This window comes from Bombina bombina, chromosome 6, assembly GCF_027579735.1.
Source record: "Bombina bombina isolate aBomBom1 chromosome 6, aBomBom1.pri, whole genome shotgun sequence".
In the NCBI taxonomy this organism is placed as follows: Eukaryota; Metazoa; Chordata; class Amphibia; order Anura; family Bombinatoridae; genus Bombina; species Bombina bombina.
The window spans coordinates 6,762,775-6,782,549 of NC_069504.1; the positions used below are offsets into that span (position 1 = coordinate 6,762,775).

At 42.0% G+C, this 19,775-nt stretch overlaps 1 protein-coding gene across 1 annotated transcript in view; it reads right to left on the bottom strand.

Moving 5' to 3' along the window:
- Positions 1 to 19,775, bottom strand: part of NME6 (NME/NM23 nucleoside diphosphate kinase 6) — a 150,622-nt gene that overhangs the window by 76,347 nt on the left and 54,500 nt on the right. The window contains exons 3-4 of the mRNA XM_053716304.1: positions 4,886 to 4,988; positions 4,702 to 4,741 (exon numbers count right to left, since the gene is read on the bottom strand). Of these exons, the coding sequence (XP_053572279.1) occupies positions 4,702 to 4,741; positions 4,886 to 4,988 (143 nt within the window). The remainder of the gene's footprint in view (positions 1 to 4,701; positions 4,742 to 4,885; positions 4,989 to 19,775) is intronic.

The following is a 19,775-nucleotide window of genomic DNA, read 5'->3' on the forward strand; positions in this document are numbered from 1 at the left end:
TGCTTGAAGAACCTTTCTCCCAAAAGAGGCCTCAGCCGAGGCAAAAGTATCAAATTTATAGAATTTAGAAAAAGTGTGAAGAGAGGACCAAGTTGCAGACTTGCAAATCTGCTCCACAGAAGCTTCATTTTTGAATGCCCAGGAAGAGAAAACAGCCCTTGTAGAATGAGCCGTAACTCTCTCAGGAGGCTGCTGTCCAGCAATTTCATAGGCAAAGCAAATGATACTCTTCAGCCACAAAGAAAGAGAAGTAGCCGTAGCTTTCTGTCCCTTACGTTTCCCAGAAAATACCGCAAACAGAGCAGAAGACTGACGAAAATCCTTAGTCGCCTGTAAATAGAATTTTAATGCACGCACCACGTACAGATTGTGCAGCAGACGTTCCTTCTGAGAAGAAGGGTTATGACACAAGGAAGGAACAACAATCTCCTGATTAATGTTCAGATCTGAAACCACTTTAGGGAGAAACCCTAATTTAGTACGCAAAACTACCTTATCCGAATGAAAAAAGGAAATTTATGCTTACCTGATAAATTGATTTCTTCTACGATACGAGTCCGCAGATTTCATCCTTACTTGTAGGATATTAACCGCCTGCTAACAGGAAGTGGCAAAGAGCACCACAGCAGAGCTGTATATATAGCTCCTCCCTTCCCTCCACCCCCAGTCATTCGACCGAAGGTTTAGGAAGAGAAAGGAAAAGCTAAAGGTGCAGAGGTGACTGAAGTTGTAAAAAATAAAATATAATCTGTCTTACATGATTGCTGGTAGCACTTAGGTGTATTTTAAACCACTTAAATCACTGTGTGCATAAGGCTCATGAAGAGGAAGTGGTGGCCTCTGTATTTCACAAGACATGGAACTAATTAGAGCTCCAAGACTAAGACTCATAAAGAGGAAGTAGTGGCTTCTGTATTTCACCAGGTGTGGAACTAATTAGAGCTCCTAGACTAAGGCTCATGAAAAGGAAGTGGTGGCCTCTTAATTACACCAGGTGTTGAACCAATTATAAGAACTCCTAGCCCAAGGCTCATAAAGAGGAAGTGGTGGCCTCTGTATTTTACCAGGTGTAGAACTAAGTAACGCTCCTAGCGTAAGACTCATAAAGAGGAAATGGTGGCCTCTGCATTTCACCAGGCGTGGAACTGATTAGTCCTCTTAGCCCAAGGCTCATGAAGAGGAAGTGGTGGCTTCTGTGTTTCACCAGGTGTGGAACTAATTAGAGCTCCAAACCTAAGGCTCATGAAAAAGGAAGTGGTGGCTTCTGTATTTCACCAGGTGTGGAACTAATTAGAGCTCCAAGTCTATGGCTCATGAAGAGGAAGTGGTGGCTTCTGTATTTCACCAGGTGTAGACCTAATTAAAGCTCATAGCCTAAGGCTCGTGACGAGGAAGTGGTGGCCTCTGCATTTCACCAGATGTGGAACTAATTAGAGCTCCAAGCCTAAGACTCATAAAGAGGAAATGGTGGCCTCTGCATTTCACCAGGTGTGGAACTGATTAGTCCTCCTAACCCAAGGCTCATGAAGAGGAAGTGGTGGCTTCTGTATTTCACCAAGTGTGGAACTAATAAGTCCCCTATTTACGCGGTAGTAAGCCTGTGTACCACCATTAAAAGGGATAGTAAAGTCCAAACTAAACGTGATTTAGATAGGGCATGTAATTTTAAACAACTTTCTAATTTACTTTTATCATAAAATTTGCGTTCTCTTGTTATTCTTAGTTGAAAGCTAAACCTAGGTAGGCTCATATGCTAATTTCTAAGGCCTTGAAGGCCACTTCTCATCTGAATGCATTTGACAGTTTTTCACAGCTAGAGGGTGTTAGTTCATGTGTTTCACATAGATAACACTGTGCTCATGCATGTGAAGTCAGCACTAATTGCCTGAAATGCAAGTCTGTCAAAAGATCTGAGATAAGGAGGCAGTCAACAGAAGCTTTGATACCAGGTAATTACAGAGGTAATAAGTGTATTTCTATAACAGTGTTGGTTATGCAAAACTGGGGAATGAGTAATAAAGGGTTTATCTATCTTTTAAACAATAAAATTTTTGGTGTTTACTAACCCTTTAAAATATGTCAAATAACATGACATACGTGTATATATCGGTGCTCGGACAAAATTCCGACGGACAAAATGCCAAAAAACATTCGTCCGTCAGACATATGTCCGAAATACACTGCTTCCGACTGCACGCCGAACAGCACAATCACGCAATCACGTAATTGCGTAATTGTCATCAGTAAAAAAGCGGAAAATTTAAATATATATTGTGGCTACTGAGGTAAAAAAACAACACAAACACTTAAATAAATAAATTTAAAAAAAACATCAAATTAAAAAAATGGAGTTCATAAAGACGTGTAAAGGAGGAAGAAAAATGTTATATGAAGGTTATGCATACATTGTAGACAAAAAAAAAAGAAAATGTCACATATTGGAGATGTGAAAAAAAAGGTTTTTGTGGAGGAAGGCTAAATACCATTAATGATATAATTGAAAAAGATGCATTAAATCATTCACATCCACCTAATGCAGCAAGAATTGTATCTATGAAAACAATTGAAAAAATAAAAGAAGTTGCTAAAAATTCAGAAGAAGTAACATCAAGCATAATACAAAATTGCACATCTAATTTCCCCCTTGAAGCAGCAGGAGCTCTACCTAAAAAAGAAACTCTTGCCAGAATGGTACGTCGACATCGAACAACACCAAATGGAAACATTTTAAATGATGATTTAAGAAAAACAACCAGAGGAGAAAATGTCATCATGCACGAAAGTGAAAATTTAATCATTCTGTCTACTAAAAAAAATGTAGATCTTCTTTCAAAAAAACAACACTGGCTCTGTGACGGAACATTTGACTCAGCTCCTTTAGGTTTTCAGTTGTATACAATACATGGTTTAATAGAAGATAACCATACCATACCATTAGTATACTGCATATCAAAAAATAAAAATCAGGAAACTTATAATTTAATTTTTAGTATTATAAAAGAAAAAATCCAGATATCAATCCTATATCAATTACTGTAGATTTTGAAAGAGCAGCAATAAATTGCATGACAAATTTTTTACAAAATACAATAATTTATGGATGCTTTTTCCATTTTTCCCAATGCCTGTGGAGAAAAATACAATCTTTGGGCTTAAAAATATGGTATAATAATGAAAAAAATGCTCTGATCATAAAATGCTTAGAAGCATTAGCATTTGTGCCAGTGGAAGATGTAGTTGAAACATTTAATGACTTTGTAAAATCAATAGAAAAACAAAACAGTAACATTTTATCTGAATTTTTAAATTATTTTGAAAAAACCTGGATTGGCGAACTACAAGAAGGTACAAGAAGAAAACCTACTTTCGATATTACGATGTGGAACACTTTTGAAAGAACAAAACTAGGGTTACCTAGAACAAACAACTCTCTAGAAGGATGGCACAGAGCATTTGACCAACGAATGTCTATAACCCACCCAAGCATTTGCAGACTAGTTTCAAAAATAAGAAAAGAACAAGCAGAATGGGAGTTAACAATTGAAAAAATTGATTCTGGAGTTGAACTGAGAAAACCCAAAAAAAAATATGAAATCATAAACAGGATAATGAAAGTTTTAGAAAAATACAGTGAATACTCAAGATTAGACTTTTTAAAGGCAATAGCACATAATATATAAGATTTACTTAAATAAATCAAGATACATTCGGCCGAGGGCAGATACGATCCAAAATGTTCTGTTACAATCAGTGACTCGGGTGCCGCAACCGCCTCTGGGAACCTATCCATGGGTCCCTACCCTCACGATGTACTTTTAACACATAATATAATTATTATAATTATAATATTATAATTAATATGTTATATATAAATTGATTTAATTGTCTTTTGTCAGTCCACTATTAAAAATGTTATAAATGTTATATATAAGTTGATTTAATTGTCTTTTGTCAGTCCACTATTAAAAATGTTATAAAACCGTGATTTTTAAGCTTCATTCCCACCCAGCAGCCGGATAAATGTCTTTCGGAATATTGTCCGTCGGACAAATGTCCGTCGGACAAGCGTCAGTCGGATAACAGTCCGGCCACGGTATATATCGTTTATAGAGAAGAAACAATGGCACTACTCAGACGTTAATATAGTATACTGAACGTTCCCCTACTAACCCAAAGTTATGGGTAGGTTAAGTTTAGATATATTTAATTAGTAACAATCTTTTAGGGGTTGGTGCTTGTACCTACTGGTAAATTGTACAGAAAATCAGTAAAGAACTGACAAAAAAGGGGTACAAATATAGCACTCATGAACGTGTAGAAATAGAGTGAAAGAGGGTGTATTAAAATATAACCTTATTAGATCGCATAAAAACAGGGGTTTGACACACATTTTAAAATCCACTTTGGTCTACTACCAGAAGAGATAAGTACTGGCCTTGAGGAACAATACAACCTTGTTAGGATTAGTATTGAGTCTATTGTGAGAATGACTAGCTACGATTACCTATACCTATATACCAACAGGTGACAAGTCAGGGAGGTAGAGGAGTATTGTAGGTTCAAAACAAAATGTTTCACTATAACACAACACTGTGCTGTCCAAGCAGACTGCCGAAAATACGCACATGGTTCAGACACACACACACACACACTACAAAGTGGCAAATAGCAATGTGACATGTGCAAGACAATGCTCTGTACCTGGTCATAAACTCCACCAGCCTCTGGTAGAAGAATCGTCCTAAAGAGGGAGAAAAAAAAAAATAAGCCTGTAAGTAGATTATAAGTGACAGGGTGCGACAGACAATGACACCGAAGTGACAATAAGTGACAGAGTGAGACTGTGAGGCAATTAGCCTAAGAGGGTAAATCAGATGGTGCTCACCCTTGTGTTCAAGATAGAAGCTCTGTGAATCTGATGCTCTCCATTGAAGCTCTTTACTTCTCACTATCATGAAATCGTTGTTTAAAATTTTCTGATGTACGGCCTGGAGACAGCGCACATAATGAGAGAGAGAGAGAGAGAGAATTAAATCAAATAGCGCTTACATAAAAAACAAAAACAAACCAGCTGTGCAAATCATGAGCACATGTTTTTAGTCATTACTGCTGGAAAACCATTTAGGTAACCCTTCATGGCTACACAGATAATATTCTATTTATTTGGAAGGGAAGCAAATTATAACTAAAAACCGTTTGCTTCTTAAAGCAATTGTAGGATATTGGCTTAAGTGGGGATAAAAACTTAAATTATGCTTACGTGATAATTTTCTTTTCTTCCGATGGAAAGAGTCCACAGCTGAATTCATTACTTTTTGTAATTCAGAACCTGACCACCAGGAAGAGGCAAAGACACCCCAGCCAAAGGCTTAAACATACTCCTCCCACTCCCCTCATCCCTCAGTCATTCTGCTGAGGAACAAGGAACAGTAGAAGAAATATCAGGGTAAAAAGGTGCCAGAAGAACGCCCCACAGAAAAAATACGGACGAGGAGCTGTGGACTCTTTCCATCAGAAGAAAAGAAAATTATCAGGTAAGCATAATTTAAGTTTTTCTTCATAAATGGAAAGAGTCCACAGCTGCATTCATTACTTTTGGGAAAACAATACCCAAGCTACAGAGGACACTGAATGCAAAAACAGGAGGGTACAAGAGGCGGCCCATTCTGAGGGCACCAGGCCTGAGAACCCCTACCCAACAAAATCCTGCTTCGTCCGAAGCCGAGAACAACTTTTAAAAAAAAAAAAAAAAAAAGCCCAAAGACACTGACCCGCAGATAGTCCACAGCCTTGCTAGAGACCGTGGGAACTAGACTCGACTGTGTCAACAGCCTCCAAGAGACACTGTCCCCAGCAGTCGGTCTCCAAACACACCCCTTACTAAATAAAGGTAACAAACTACTGTAGTCTTCCACAAAGAAGAAAAGGCACAGAGAAAACAGGATTGTACTTGTAAAGCTCGGCTAATCCCCCTTAAGGGACTCAAGGCACTGCTCATATTATCAACCTGAGAAGAGCTTGCCGGGGATCGAACTTGCAACCCTCGATTTGCTACAGTGCAGAATAGCCACAGTGCATTAGTATGCTGAGCTAGCTTCCAGCTGGAATAAGGAACTTTCAGAAAAAAACAAAACCTAAAAAGGGCACAACGAGTCAGGCTAACAGAGACCCAACCAGTCTCATAGAAACAAGGGGAGGCAACGCCCAGACCCCAGAAATACAGAAACCACGGGATAAGGCCGGGAGTCTGAAACAGAGAGAGGATCTTCCCCTAACACAGCGCAGTGTCGCAAAAAGGTATCTCAGAATACTGAAATATTCAGAACGAAACATTGTGCAGCAAGCTCAGATAGGTCTGACGAACAACACTTGAAGCAAAAACACTGCACGCTGCAGTCATCTAAAGATGACTCAAACTTAAATACTTGTAGAACAAGTAGAAAGCAGCTGAAGATAGGATCCTTCAGATTGCTAAGTATCCACTAACCAGCAGAAAACGTTGCAGGCTAAGAGCCGCCAGTCCTTCCCACAAATCTTGAATGTGGAGAAAAGAGAAACCTCAAAAAGGCTTACTGTACCTCACAGGGGATGTGAACCGGGAAACCCGGAGAACGGGTACAGGACTCACTCGTAATTCCCAGCCCAAAGAGACGAGAACACCCTTAGACGGAGGTCAACACCCCCTCCCAGCAAGGTACTTGGCCGTGACAAAGTCACACAATTTCTCTAGAGCCCAAAGGCCCCAAGGGCAGCACTAAGGGAAATGAAAACGAGAACAGTGTACCCGAAAGAGTAGAAAGAAAGGCTAGTCTCCATAATCCTTTCAGATTAACGTTCCAGAGAACCAAACCCAAGGGAGAAGAATGAAAAGCATCCCAAAACCCAGGCAGAAAAACATCCCTAAGCAAAAAGCTTGGAAAAAGACGACAACACCTCCTATCACCCCTGATATGTAGACGACTAACTTACGAAGACAGAGCCTCACGGCCTTCACTTACTAATTAAGCGGCCAAAGCAGCCAGAAAAACCGGACGAAGTCCAGAAAGTCTCAACCCAAAGGAAGAGAACCTCTAAAAGAAACAAGTCCTAAAAGGACACTTCCAAAGAGACCATGAAAGGTAAAACTGTAAGAACGGCGGTATGAAGGACCTAAATCCTCCAACCCACAACAGGAAGGAACAATCTAGTTCCCAAAAATTTCAGAAACAACTGAGCATGTCGCCGCGGATCTCAACGGAGTCCCGGCCCACTAGATTGAAAGGTGAATGAGGACTGAACCAATCCCCCATGCCCCTAAGCAACCACGGACCCCTAAGTCCTCTCAGGATGCTAAGCTTGTAATATAAAACAAGACAATCACACAATCATATTGTGATCACTAGGCGCCCTCATCAGACCAACCGGACATAAAAAAGGTGCTGTGTCTGAACTAGGCCTCAAGGACAGAAGGATTTGTACCCAGTCAGGACCAGCCTGAAACCAAGGGCCCCAGCACTGTCAAGGCCACAGAGTCTCCCCCGATGATGGAGGGATAAGAACAGTCAGACAGACTATTGTAAAACAGTGCACCACAAAATTGCGAGTATCAATTCCAGAAAGGAAAGTTCCAGAAGGAAACATCACACCATAACATGAGCTTTAGACCAAATAAAAATCCTCCTCACCGGATGAAAAACTAAATTTATGCTTACCTGATAAATTACTTTCTTTTACGATAGGACGAGTCCACGGATTTCATCCTTACTTGTGGGATATTAACCTCCTGCCAACAGGAAGCGGCAAAGAGCACCACAGCAGAGCTGTACATATAGCCCCTCCCTTCCCCTCCACCCTCAGTCATTCGGCCCAAGGTATAGGAAGAGAAAAGGAAAGGCTAAAGAGGTGCAGAGGTGACTGAAGTTTACAAAAAAATTTAAAGAAAAAACGTCTTAAAAGAACAGGGTGGGCCGTGGACTTGTCATATCATAAAAGAAAGTAATTTATCAGGTAAGCATAAATTTAGTTTTCTTTTACAAAGATATGACAAGTCCACGGATTTCATCCTTACTTGTGGGAAACCAATACCAAAGCAATAGGACACGGATGAAAGGGAGGGACAAGACAGGAACCTAAACGGAAGGCACCACTGCTTGAAGAACCTTTCTCCCAAAGATAGCCTCAGAAGAAGCAAAAGTTTCAAATTTGTAAAATTTGGAAAAAGTGTGAAGGGATGACCAAGTCGCAGCCTTACAAATCTGTTCAACAGATGCATCATTTTTAAAAGCCCATGTGGAAGCCACAGCCCTAGTAGAATGAGCCGTAATTTTTTCAGGAGGCTGCTGTCCAGCAGTCTCATATGCCATGCGGATGATACTTCTCAGCCAAAAAGAAAGCGAGGTAGCCGTAGCTTTCTGACCCCTACGCTTTCCAGAATAAACAATGAATATTGAAGATGATTGACGGAAATCCTTAGTTGCCTGTAAGTAAATCTTTAAGGCACGGACCACGTCCAAGTTATGTAACAGACGCTCCTTCTTAGAAGAAGGATTAGGACACAAGGAAGGAACAACAATTTCCTGATTAATATTCTTATTCGAAACAACCTTAGGAAGGAACCCAGGTTTGGTACGTAAAACCACCTTAGAATGAAATATGAGATAAGGCGAATCACACTGTAATGCTGAAAGCTCAGAAACTCTTCGAGCAGAAGAAATAGCAACCAAAAACAGAACTTTCCAAGATAATAGTTTAATATCTATGGAATGCATAGGTTCAAACGGAACCCCTTGCAGAACTCGAAGAACTAAATTCAAACTCCAGGGAGGAGTAATTGGTCTAAATACAGGCTTAATTCTAGATAGAGCCTGACAAAAAGACTGAACATCTGATACATTTGCCAAACGTTTGTGAAACAGAATTGACAAAGCTGAAATTTGTCCCTTTAAGGAACTTGCTGATAACCCTTTCTCCAATCCTTCTTGGAGAAAAGACAAAATCCTAGGAATCCTAACTTTACTCCATGAGTAACCCTTGGATTTACACCAATAAAGATATTTACGCCATATCTTATGATAGATTTTTCTAGTGAAAGGCTTTCTAGCCTGTATCAAAGTATTGATAACTGAATCAGAGAATCCTCACTTCGATAAAATCAAGCGTTCAATCTCCACGCAGTCAGTTGTAGAGAAATTAGATTTGGATGTTGGAAAGGACCTTGAATTAGAAGGTCCTGTCTCAACGGAAGTTTCCACAGTGGCAGAGAGGACATGTCCACTAGATCCGCATACCAAGTCCTGCGTTGCCACGTAGGCGCTATCAGAATCACTGAAGCTCTCTCCTGTTTGATTCGAGCAATCACGTGTGGGAGGAGAGGAAACGGAGGAAACACATAAGCTAGGCTGAACAACCAAGGTACTGCCAAGGCATCTATCAGTTCGGCCTGAGGCTCCCTTGACCGGGATCCGTATCTTGGAAGCTTGGCATTCTGACGAGATGCCATCAAATCCAATTCCAGTCTGCCCCATCTGAGAATCAATGAGGCAAATACCTCCGGGTGAAGTTCCCACTCCCCCGGATGAAAAGTCTGTCGACTTAGAAAATCTGCTTCCCAGTTCTCTACCCCTGGGATGTAGATTGCTGACAGATGACAAGAGTGGGCCTCTGCCCAACTGATTATCTTGGATACTTCTATCATTGCTAAGGAACTCCTTGTTCCCCCCTCATGATTGACATATGCCACAGTCGTTATGTTGTCTGACTGGAATCTGATTAATTTGGCCGAAGCCAACTGAGGCCACGCCTGAAGTGCATTGAATATTGCCCTCAGTTCCAAAATATTGATTGGAAGTAGAGACGCCACTTGAGCCCAAACACCCTAAGCCTTCAGGAAATTCCAAACTGCACCCCAGCCCAGAAGGCTGGCATCTGTTGTCACTATCACCCACAAGGGTCTGCAGAAACAAGTCCCCTGGGACAGATGATCCGGCGACAACCACCAAAGAAGAGAGTTTCTGGTCTCTTGATCCAGAATTATCTTTGGAGATAAATCCGCATAATCCCCATTCCACTGACCGATCATGCACAGTTGCAGTGGTCTGAGATGAAAGCGAGCAAATGGAACGATGTCCATTGCCGCTACCATTAATCCAATTACCTCCATACACTGAGCCACTGATGGCCAAGGAATGGACTGAAGTGCTCGGCAAGTATTCAAAATCTTTGATTTTCTGACCTCCGTCAGAAATACTTTCATGGCTACCGAGTCTATCAGAGTTCCCAAGAAAGGAACCCTTGTCTGTGGAATGAGTGAACTCTTCTCTATGTTCACCTTCCAGCCGTGAGTTCTCAGAAGAGACAACACTGTGTCCGGGTGAGATTTTGTCAGATGATATGTTGACGCCTGAATCAGAATATCATCCAGATAAGGTGCCACTGCTATCCCTTGTGGTCTGAGAACCGCCAAAAGAGACCCTAGAACCTTTGTGAAGATTCTGGGTGCTGTGGCCAACCCGAAAGGAAGAGCCACGAACTGATAATGTTTGACCAAGAAAACAAACCTTAGAAACCGATGATGATCTTTGTGGATTGGAATATGAAGGTAAGCATCCTTCAAATCCACGGTAGTCATATATTGACCCTCCTGGATCATTGGCAAAATCGTTCGAATTGTCTCCATCTTGAATGATGGAACTCTTAGAAATTTGTTTAGACATTTGAGGTCCAAAATGGGTCTGAACGTTCCCTCTTTTTTGGGGACCACAAATAGGTTTGAGTAAAACCCCTGTCCCTGTTGCAATTTTGGAACAGGACAGATTACTCCCATAGTAAAAAGGTCTTTTACACAGCGTAAGAACGCCTCTCTCTTTATCTGGTTTCTAGTGCCCAGGAATCCTGAACATCTCTTGCCCAAGCCTGAGCAAAGAAAGAAAGGCTGTCCCCTACTAGATCCGGTCCCGGATCGGGGGCCACCCCTTCATGCTGTCTTAGGACCAGCAGTGAGTTTTTTGTATTGTTTACCCTTATTCCAGTTCTGATTGGGTCAAAAATTCCCTTCCTGCTTTGTGGAAGAAGCGGGGGGTCCTCCTTTAAAGTTCCGAAAGGAACGAAAATTTTTCTGTTTACCCCTCATTTTAACTGACCTATCCTGAGGTAGGGCATGGCCCTTACCTCCTGTAATATCAGAAATGATCTCCTCCTATTCTGGCCCAAAAAGGGTCTTACCTTTAAAGGGAATAGCTAAAAGCTTATGTTTTGATGACACATCAGCAGACCAAGATTTGAGCCACAATGCTCTACGTGCTAAAATAGCAAATCCTTCATTTTTTGCCACTAATTTAGCAATTTGAAAAGCGGCATCAGTAATAAAAGAATTAGCTAGCTTAAGAGCCTTAATTCTATCTAGAATGTCATCTAATGGAGTCTCAACCTTAAGAGACTCTTCTAGAGCCTCAAACCAAAAAGCTGCTGCAGTAGCTACTGGAAGAATGCAAGCCATAGGTTGTAAAAGAAATCCCCGATTAACAAATAATTTATTTAGTAGACCCTCTAATTTCTTATCCATAGGGTCCTTGAAAGGACAACTATTCTCAATGGGTATAGTAGTACGCTTAGCTAGGGAAAATATAGCTCCCTCTACCTTAGGGACCATTTGCCATGAGTCCCGAATGGTATCTGATATAGGAAATATTTTCTTCAAATTAGGAGAGGGAGAAAACAGTATACCTGGTCTATCCCATTCCTTACTAATAATTTCCGAAATTCTCTTAGGAACCGGAAAAATATCAGTGTAAGTAGGAACTTCCAAATATTTATCCATTTTACACAATTTCTCTGGAGGAATCACAATAGGATCACAATCATCCAGAGTCGCTAAAACCTCCCTAAGCAACAGGCGGAGGTGTTCAAGCTTAAATTTAAATGACATAGCATCTGAATCTGTCTGAGCAAAAAACATTCCCTGAATCAGAAATTTCACCCTCAGACAGTAATTCCCTGATCCCCAACTCAGAGCACTGTGAGGGAACATCGGAAATAGCTAATAAAGCATCAGAGGATTCAGTATTCACATTAATACATGACCTACTGCATTTACCCTGCAACACTAGTAATTTAGACAATATCTCTGTAAGGGTAGTTGACATAACTGAAGCCATCTCCTGTAGAGTAAAGGAATTAGACGCACTAGAAGTACTAGGCATCGCTTGTGTGGGTGTTAAAGGTTGTGACACTTGGGGAGAATTGGATGGCATATCCTGATTCTCTTCAGACTGAGAATCATCCCTAGGCACACTTACTTTATTTAAAATATGCTTTTTATATTGTAAAGCCCTTTCAGTACAAAAGTTACGCAATGTTAGAGGGGGTTGCACAATAGCTTCTAAACACATAGAACAATGAGAAACCTCAATGTCAGACATGTTGAACAGACTAGTAATACCACAAAAGTCGTTTAAACACTTATTTATAGCATAAAATAAACATTAGAAAAAGTGTACTGTGCCTTTAAGAAAAGAAAAAGTGAACAATTTTTCCAAAATGCACAAAAAACGTTAAATTATTCCCAAATTTAACTTAAATATCGTTGGTTAATCCAAAAATTACTGCACCCAGAACCAAGGGCAGAAATAAGGCTTTATAAGTACTTATATCAACATGTAGTCAAAAGATAGATAAAAATACCCTCTGCACCTCGCCTACCTGCCCCCAGGGTACTTCGAATCAAGTTTCCAACCCTTCAGACCAGTTACACAGTCCAGGAGCCACCGAGTTACTGTTTGCTGCTGCTAAGCCTGAAGAAATTGCGCCAAAATAGTCTCCGCCCCTTAAGGTCAAAAGTTGGAGTAGGCCAAAACAACACCACATGGGAATGCGGTTTTGCACTACAGTAAAAATACACACACAATACAACCCTCAAGCATAAAACCAATAAGTTTTAAGTGCCAAAAATAAAAAACATAAAACATCATTTTTTATATGGTCTTCCATGTCACATAATGCCCAAATATCAACTAATGATAAATTACTCCAGTAACACCCCTCTTATTAAAATAGGTTTTACTGCTTACACCATTCCCATACAGGGAAATAATGCAAGCCAGTTCTGATACACCAAGTCTCCTCAGAAAAAAGGCTGTACATACCTTAATGCTGCTTGTAGCATGAAACCGGTCTCCACACTGAAGATGTCTCATGGTTACCTTCAGAAGTCTTGTGGGAACCAGCGTGGATCTTAGTTACAAATGTTAAGATCATCAAACCTCAGGGCAGAAATCTTCTTCCATATCCCACTGAGGAAAATAGTATGCACCGGTACCATTTAAAATAAAAAAACTTCTTGATTGAAGAAACTAAAACTAACACCTCACTTTACCATGTCTTCCTAGTATAACACAGGCAAAGAGAATGGCTGAGGGTGGAGGGGAAGGGAGGGGCTATATGTACAGCTCTGCTGTGGTGCTCTTTGCCGCTTCCTGTTGGCAGGAGATTAATATCCCACAAGTAAGGATGAAATCTGTGGTTATCGCCCAGGAAGAACGGACAGACCCGCAGGACCAGCCCAACAGCGGTCCGAGACTTCCAAGGTCAGAACTGGAAAAGGATACACAAATAACAGACTATAAGAAGATTACTTCTTCCCCTTATGTCTATGTGTCAGGGTTTTTTCCCTGCTTTGTTTGCCATGTGCTGCTGGCAGCCATTTTACCGACTCTGGTGCATACTGTGTGATGCTGCTCATTTCCTGCACTTCCTTTGATGACCAGACTGGTGTACATCATCAGTGTGAGACAGGATGCAGTCTCAGAATTGTGATGTCATCACTTATTATTTAAAGGGCCTCTGTTCAGTATGCTTGTCCTTGCGTTGTCTCAGACCTGTTTGTGAGAGCTCCTGTGTATTACCTGGCTGTCTGACGTCCCTCCTGGTTCCTGATCCCTGGCTTGTTCCTGACTCTGCTGTTTTCCTTGTTCCCGATTCCGGCTCGTCTGACTATTCGCTTTGGCTCCTGACTCGGCTCGTCTGACTACCAACTCTGGTTTTCATTCCTGGCTTATTTGTCTTGTGGACTTTTTATTTTTTACTATTAATAAAGGTGTGATTATTTTTGCACTTCTCGTCTCAGTTTGATTCCTGGCACTATGTATGCAAGCCAGTCGAAGAGTAAGACTGAGAATTACCAGACCCATTAAGAGTGGGATCCTCCAGCAACGCCAAAAACGTGCCTTAGTAGGACACGGAGGTGTGCCAGTCTATAACAAAAGGCGTAACATACCTCCGCTGGGACAAAAGGTAACACTGGACCCAAAGGTTGACCCCCTGAGGCCTCAGGGGCAGTCGCTCCCCCGAAAGGCTGAACTGGACCAGGCAATCCCACGCCTAATGGCCCAGGTTAACGAAACAGACAATATCGTAAGCACACTCCTGGGAGGTGCAGATGCGCCAGCGCCAAAGATATGGCCATGCGGAACCGTGTCGTAACATCCGGTGGGAACAGGCCACACTCTCTAGAAAGGATAAGTAGCGTTTGGGTTACCTGCATGCATAGTAAGAGTTGATGGTAGGGAACTTGTCTCATGAGAAATCTAATCCCCAGAGACGGATGGCTCAGTGGGCATCCGGATTCCCTGAGGAACAGAGCACTCTAAAACGGCATTCGGAACCTAACTGATGGGCATGTATCACTCAGGCCAATTCATATTCTTCGCAAGAAGTAGAGTCTGAATCAGAGACATCCGTCTCCAAGAATCCTCCATAACTGGGACACTGCCTCCTCCAGAGAGCCAGACACCAGCAGACCAGGATTTCTCTGTCGCCACGCGGTCAGGAAAACGGAAATGGAGTCACAAGGTAAGCCGTGCAGTCCATTCAAAAGCGCGCTGACCGAAAAGGCTGCGTCACTATACATAAGCTGTTATGTTCCAAAATAGCCATGAGCCGAAACAACACTACACAGTAGCAGACAGAATCACATAAACATGATTATAAACCCCCCTGTTCAATAATCCCCCCCCCAGGAGATATTAACCCTTGATTCCTAGATACAAAATGGAGCCTCTCTGAGACCCTATGTTAAAGTTATCCCCGAAAGGTTGTAGCACCTCTCGGATAAACAGTTGAAATTACAATACATCCATGATGAAAGTAAAATGAAACAATCTTACCGGAATCTACGCCGTGGAACAGGAACACGGCCCTTCAAGTGTGACAGATAGTAGCATCGCCTCTGCCATGGGCTTGAGAGAAAAAAGCAGGCAGCGAAACTTGTCAACGCTGATTGCTTGTGGAGCTGTTAATATGAGTCGGGATGGTTTTGCAGAAAGACTCTACCTGCATCAACTTTCACCCATGCTCTCACTGAGAGGCTGAAAGGACTACTTAAAACTCCAGTCCCATGCCGAAGAGTACTACCCTCCATAAGAGACTATCGAAAACTTCTGACACTTCTCTGCCAACCTCCTGGGACGGAAGGCAAATTATGACTGGGGGTTGAGGATTTAATCCTTTGGCTGGGGTGTCTTTGCCTCCTCCTAGTGGCCAGGTTCTGAATTCCCAAAAGTAATGAATGCAGCTGTGGACTCTTTCCATTGATGAAGAAAATGTAGTGGTCAAGTTATAAAACATAATTTATGTAAGAACTTACCTGATAAATTCATTTCTTTCATATTGGCAAGAGTCCATGAGCTAGTGACATATGGGATATACAATCCTACCAGGAGGGGCAAAGTTTCCCAAACCTCAAAATGCCTATAAATACACCCCTCACCACACCCACAATTCAGTTTAACAAATAGCCAAGCAGTGGGGTGATAAGAAAGGAGTAGAAAGCATCAACAAAGGAAATTTGGAAATAATTGTGCTTTATACAAAAAATCATAACCACCATAAAAAGGGTGGGCCTCATGGACTCTTGCCAATATGAAAGAAATGAATTTATCAGGTAAGTTCTTACATAAATTATGTTTTCTTTCATGTAATTGGCAAGAGTCCATGAGCTAGTGACATATGGGAGATCAATACCCAAGATGTGGAGTCTTCCACTCAAGAGTCACTAGAGAGGGAGGGAATAAAATAAAAACAGCCATATTCCGCTGAGAAAATAATCCACAACCCAAAAATAAGTTTATTTTCACTTTTGAAAGAAAAAAACTTAAATCAAAAAAGCAGAAGAATCAAACTGAAACAGCTGCCTGAAGAACTTTTCTACCAAAAACTGCTTCCGAAGAAGCAAATACATCAAAATGGTAGAATTTAGTAAATGTATGCAAAGAGGACCAAGTGGCTGCTTTGCAAATCTGATCAAATGAAGCTTCATTCTTAAAAGCCCATGAAGTAGAGACTGATCTAGTAGAATGAGCTGTAATTCTCTGACGCGGGGTTTGACCCGACTCCAAATAAGCTTGATGAATCAAAAGTTTCAACCAAGAAGCCAAGGAAATAGCAGGAGCTTTCTGACCTTTCCTAGGACCAGAAAATAAAACAAATAGACTAGAAGTCTTCCTGAAATTTTTAGTAGCTTCCACATAATATTTCAAAGCTCTTACCACATCCAAAGAATGTAAGGATCTCTCCAAAGAATTCTTAGGATTAGGACATAAAGAAGGGACAACAATTTCTCTACTAATGTTGTTAGAATTCACAACCTTAGGTAAAAATTGAAGAGAAGTCCGCAAAACTGCCTTATCCTGATGGAAAATCAGAAAAGGAGACTCACAAGAAAGAGCAGATAGCTCAGAAACTCTTCTAACAGAAGAGATAGCCAAAAGGAACAACACTTTCCAAGAAAGTAGTTTAATGTCCAAAGAATGCATAGGCTCAAAAGGAGGAGCTTGTAAAGCCCTCAAAACCAAATTAAGACTCCAAGGAGGAGAAATTGACTTAATGACAGGCTTAATACGAACTAAAGCCTGTACAAAACAGTGTATATCAGGAAGTATAGCAATCTTTCTGTGAAATAAAACAGAAAGAGCGGAGATTAGTCCTTTCAATGAACTTACAGACAAACCCTTATCCAAACCATCCTGAAGAAACTGCAAAATTCTAGGAATTCTAAAAGAATGCCAGGAGAATTTATGAGAAGAACACCATGAAATGTAAGTCTTCCAAACTCTATAATAAATCTTTCTAGAGACAGATTTACGAGCTTGTAACATAGTATTAATCACTGAGTCAGAGAAACCTCTATGACTTAGAACTAAGCGTTCAATTTCCATACCTTCAAATTTAATGATTTGAGATCCTGATGGAAAAACGGACCTTGAGATAGTAGGTCCGGCCGTAACGTAAGTGGCCAAGGCGGGCAACTGGACATCCGAACCAGATCCGCATACCAAAACCTGTGTGGCCATGCTGGAGCCACCAGCAACACAAAAGAGTGTTCCATGATGATTTTGGAGATCACTCTTGGAAGGAGAACTAGAGGCGGGAAGATGTAAGCAGGTTGATAACACCAAGGAAGTGTCAGCGCATCCACTGCTTCCGCCTGAACATCCCTGGACCTGGACAGGTATCTGGGAAGTTTCTTGTTTAGATGAGAGGCCATGAGATCTATCTCTGGAAGCCCCCACATCTGAACAATCTGAGAAAACACATCTGGATGGAGAGACCACTCCCCTGGATGTAAAGTCTGGCGGCTGAGATAATCGCCACCCAATTGTCTACACCTGGGATATGCACCGCAGAGATTAGACAGGAGCTGGATTCCACCCAAGCAAGTATCCGAGATACTTCTTTCATAGCTTGGCTTAGCTGATGATTGACATAAGCCACAGTTGTGATATTGTCTGTCTGAAAACAAATGAACGGTTCTCTCTTCAGTAGAGGCCAGAATTGAAGAGCCCTGAGAATTGCACGGAGTCCTAAAATATTTATTGGTAATCTCGCCTCTTGAGATTTCCAAACCCCTTGTGCTGTCAGAGACCCCCAAACAGCTCCCCAACCTGAAAGACTCGCATCTGTTGTGATCACAGTCCAGGTTGGGCGAACAAAAGAAGCCCCTTGAACCAAACGATGGTGATCTATCCACCATGTCAGAGAGTGTCGTACATTGGGATTAATTGTGATATCTTTGTATAATCCCTGCACCATTGATTCAGCATACAAAGCTGTAGAGGTCTCACGTGAAAACGAGCAAAGGGGATTGCGTCCGATGCTGCAGTCATGAGACCTAAAACTTCCATGCACATAGCCACTGAAGGGAATGACTGAGACTGAAGGTGCCGGCAGGCTGCGACCAATTTTAAACGTCTCTTGTCTGTTAGAGACAGAGTCATGGACACTGAATCTATCTGGAAGCCTAAAAAGGTGACCCTTGTCTGAGGAATCAAGAAACTTTTTGGTAAATTGATCCTCCAACCATGATTCCGAAGAAACAACACTAGTTGATTAGTGTGAGATTCTGCAGTATGTAAAGACTGAGCTAGTACCAAGATATCGTCCAAATAAGGAAACACTGCAATACCCTGTTCTCGGATTACAGATAGTAGGGCACCCAGAACCTTTGAAAAGATCCTTGGAGCTGTTGCTAGGCGAAATGGAAGAGCATTGTAACGGTACCAACCGGATACCAAGGGTTAACACCAGGGAACAATGTCCTGCATAGGGAATCAGCAATTCACAACCCAGCCAGTTTTCAGGTTTAAACAGAATGACATTTATTAAAAGGCTATGCCTAGTATTTATGCAGGTTTGACCCCCCCCAGATCGGGGGGGGGGGTTGAAAGAATGCTGTACATTAGATGAAGGGAACACACCCTTGACATGATACAATAGATTTACCTTGCTTAAGCTGATAACAATTTAAACACAAGACACATTTGGCTTTTCTTATCACCTAAGCATTTGCTCTCTGAGGGTGATTAAACAATGGACTGTTTATCAATAACATTAATGACAGTGCACAATAGCTGAGGCTAAAGCTGAACACAGTTAACTCTTTCAGTGCTGACAGAAGGGTCTGTCACATCTACATAGCACAATATACAGCCTATAGACAACCTTTCTTACGTTATAGTCCAGAAGTGGCTAGGTTTGCCAAAATGCTCCCCCAGAACCAAGCCGGCATACACAGTCTGATCCCAACGGATCGGCTTGGGGATGTCCGGGGCAACAACTTTCGGCTCAAGTAAGCTACGGGGTGTTCTCCGCCATCTGCTCCAACTTGGCTCAGTACTGCCCCCACCCCAAACATGGAAGCGTCTCTTCCCGGAGGGACTGGGCTTGGGTAGTCACAGGGTTAACATCAGCGGGATCCATGGGAGCATAGGCAGAAACAAGGGGGGCCAAGTCATTTCCAAGGAGAACATCAGCAGGTAAGTCCTTCTTGACCCCCACATTCACAAGTCTAGCGCCCACTCCCCAATCCAAATGTACCCTGGCAACGGGTAGGCGGAACACAGTGCCCCCTGCTACCCTCACAGCCATAGTGTCTCCAGTGTGCTGTTTCTCAGACACCAAGTTCTCTTGAAGCAAGGTCATGGTAGCACCAGTATCCCGTAGACCACTGACCTCCTTCCCATTCACTTTAACCCGCTGCCGGTTATTCCGGTGGGCAGCTTGCACGGGGTCTGCTTCATGTAGGCTGCCCCAGCATTCTGGCGCCTCTACGTAGCGGGCCGCAGGCTGAGGATTATGTGGGATTCCGCCGGCGGGTCTTCTCCAGGACTGTGCTTGATTTGCTGCGTTTAGGGGACACTCTGGTCTTTTGTGCCCTAGTCGCTTACATCCAAAGCACCGAATAGGTTGTGAGTAGCCCCGCGAATTGAACCGGCCTCTCTGAGGGTAGTTCGTGGCCGGAGGCCGTG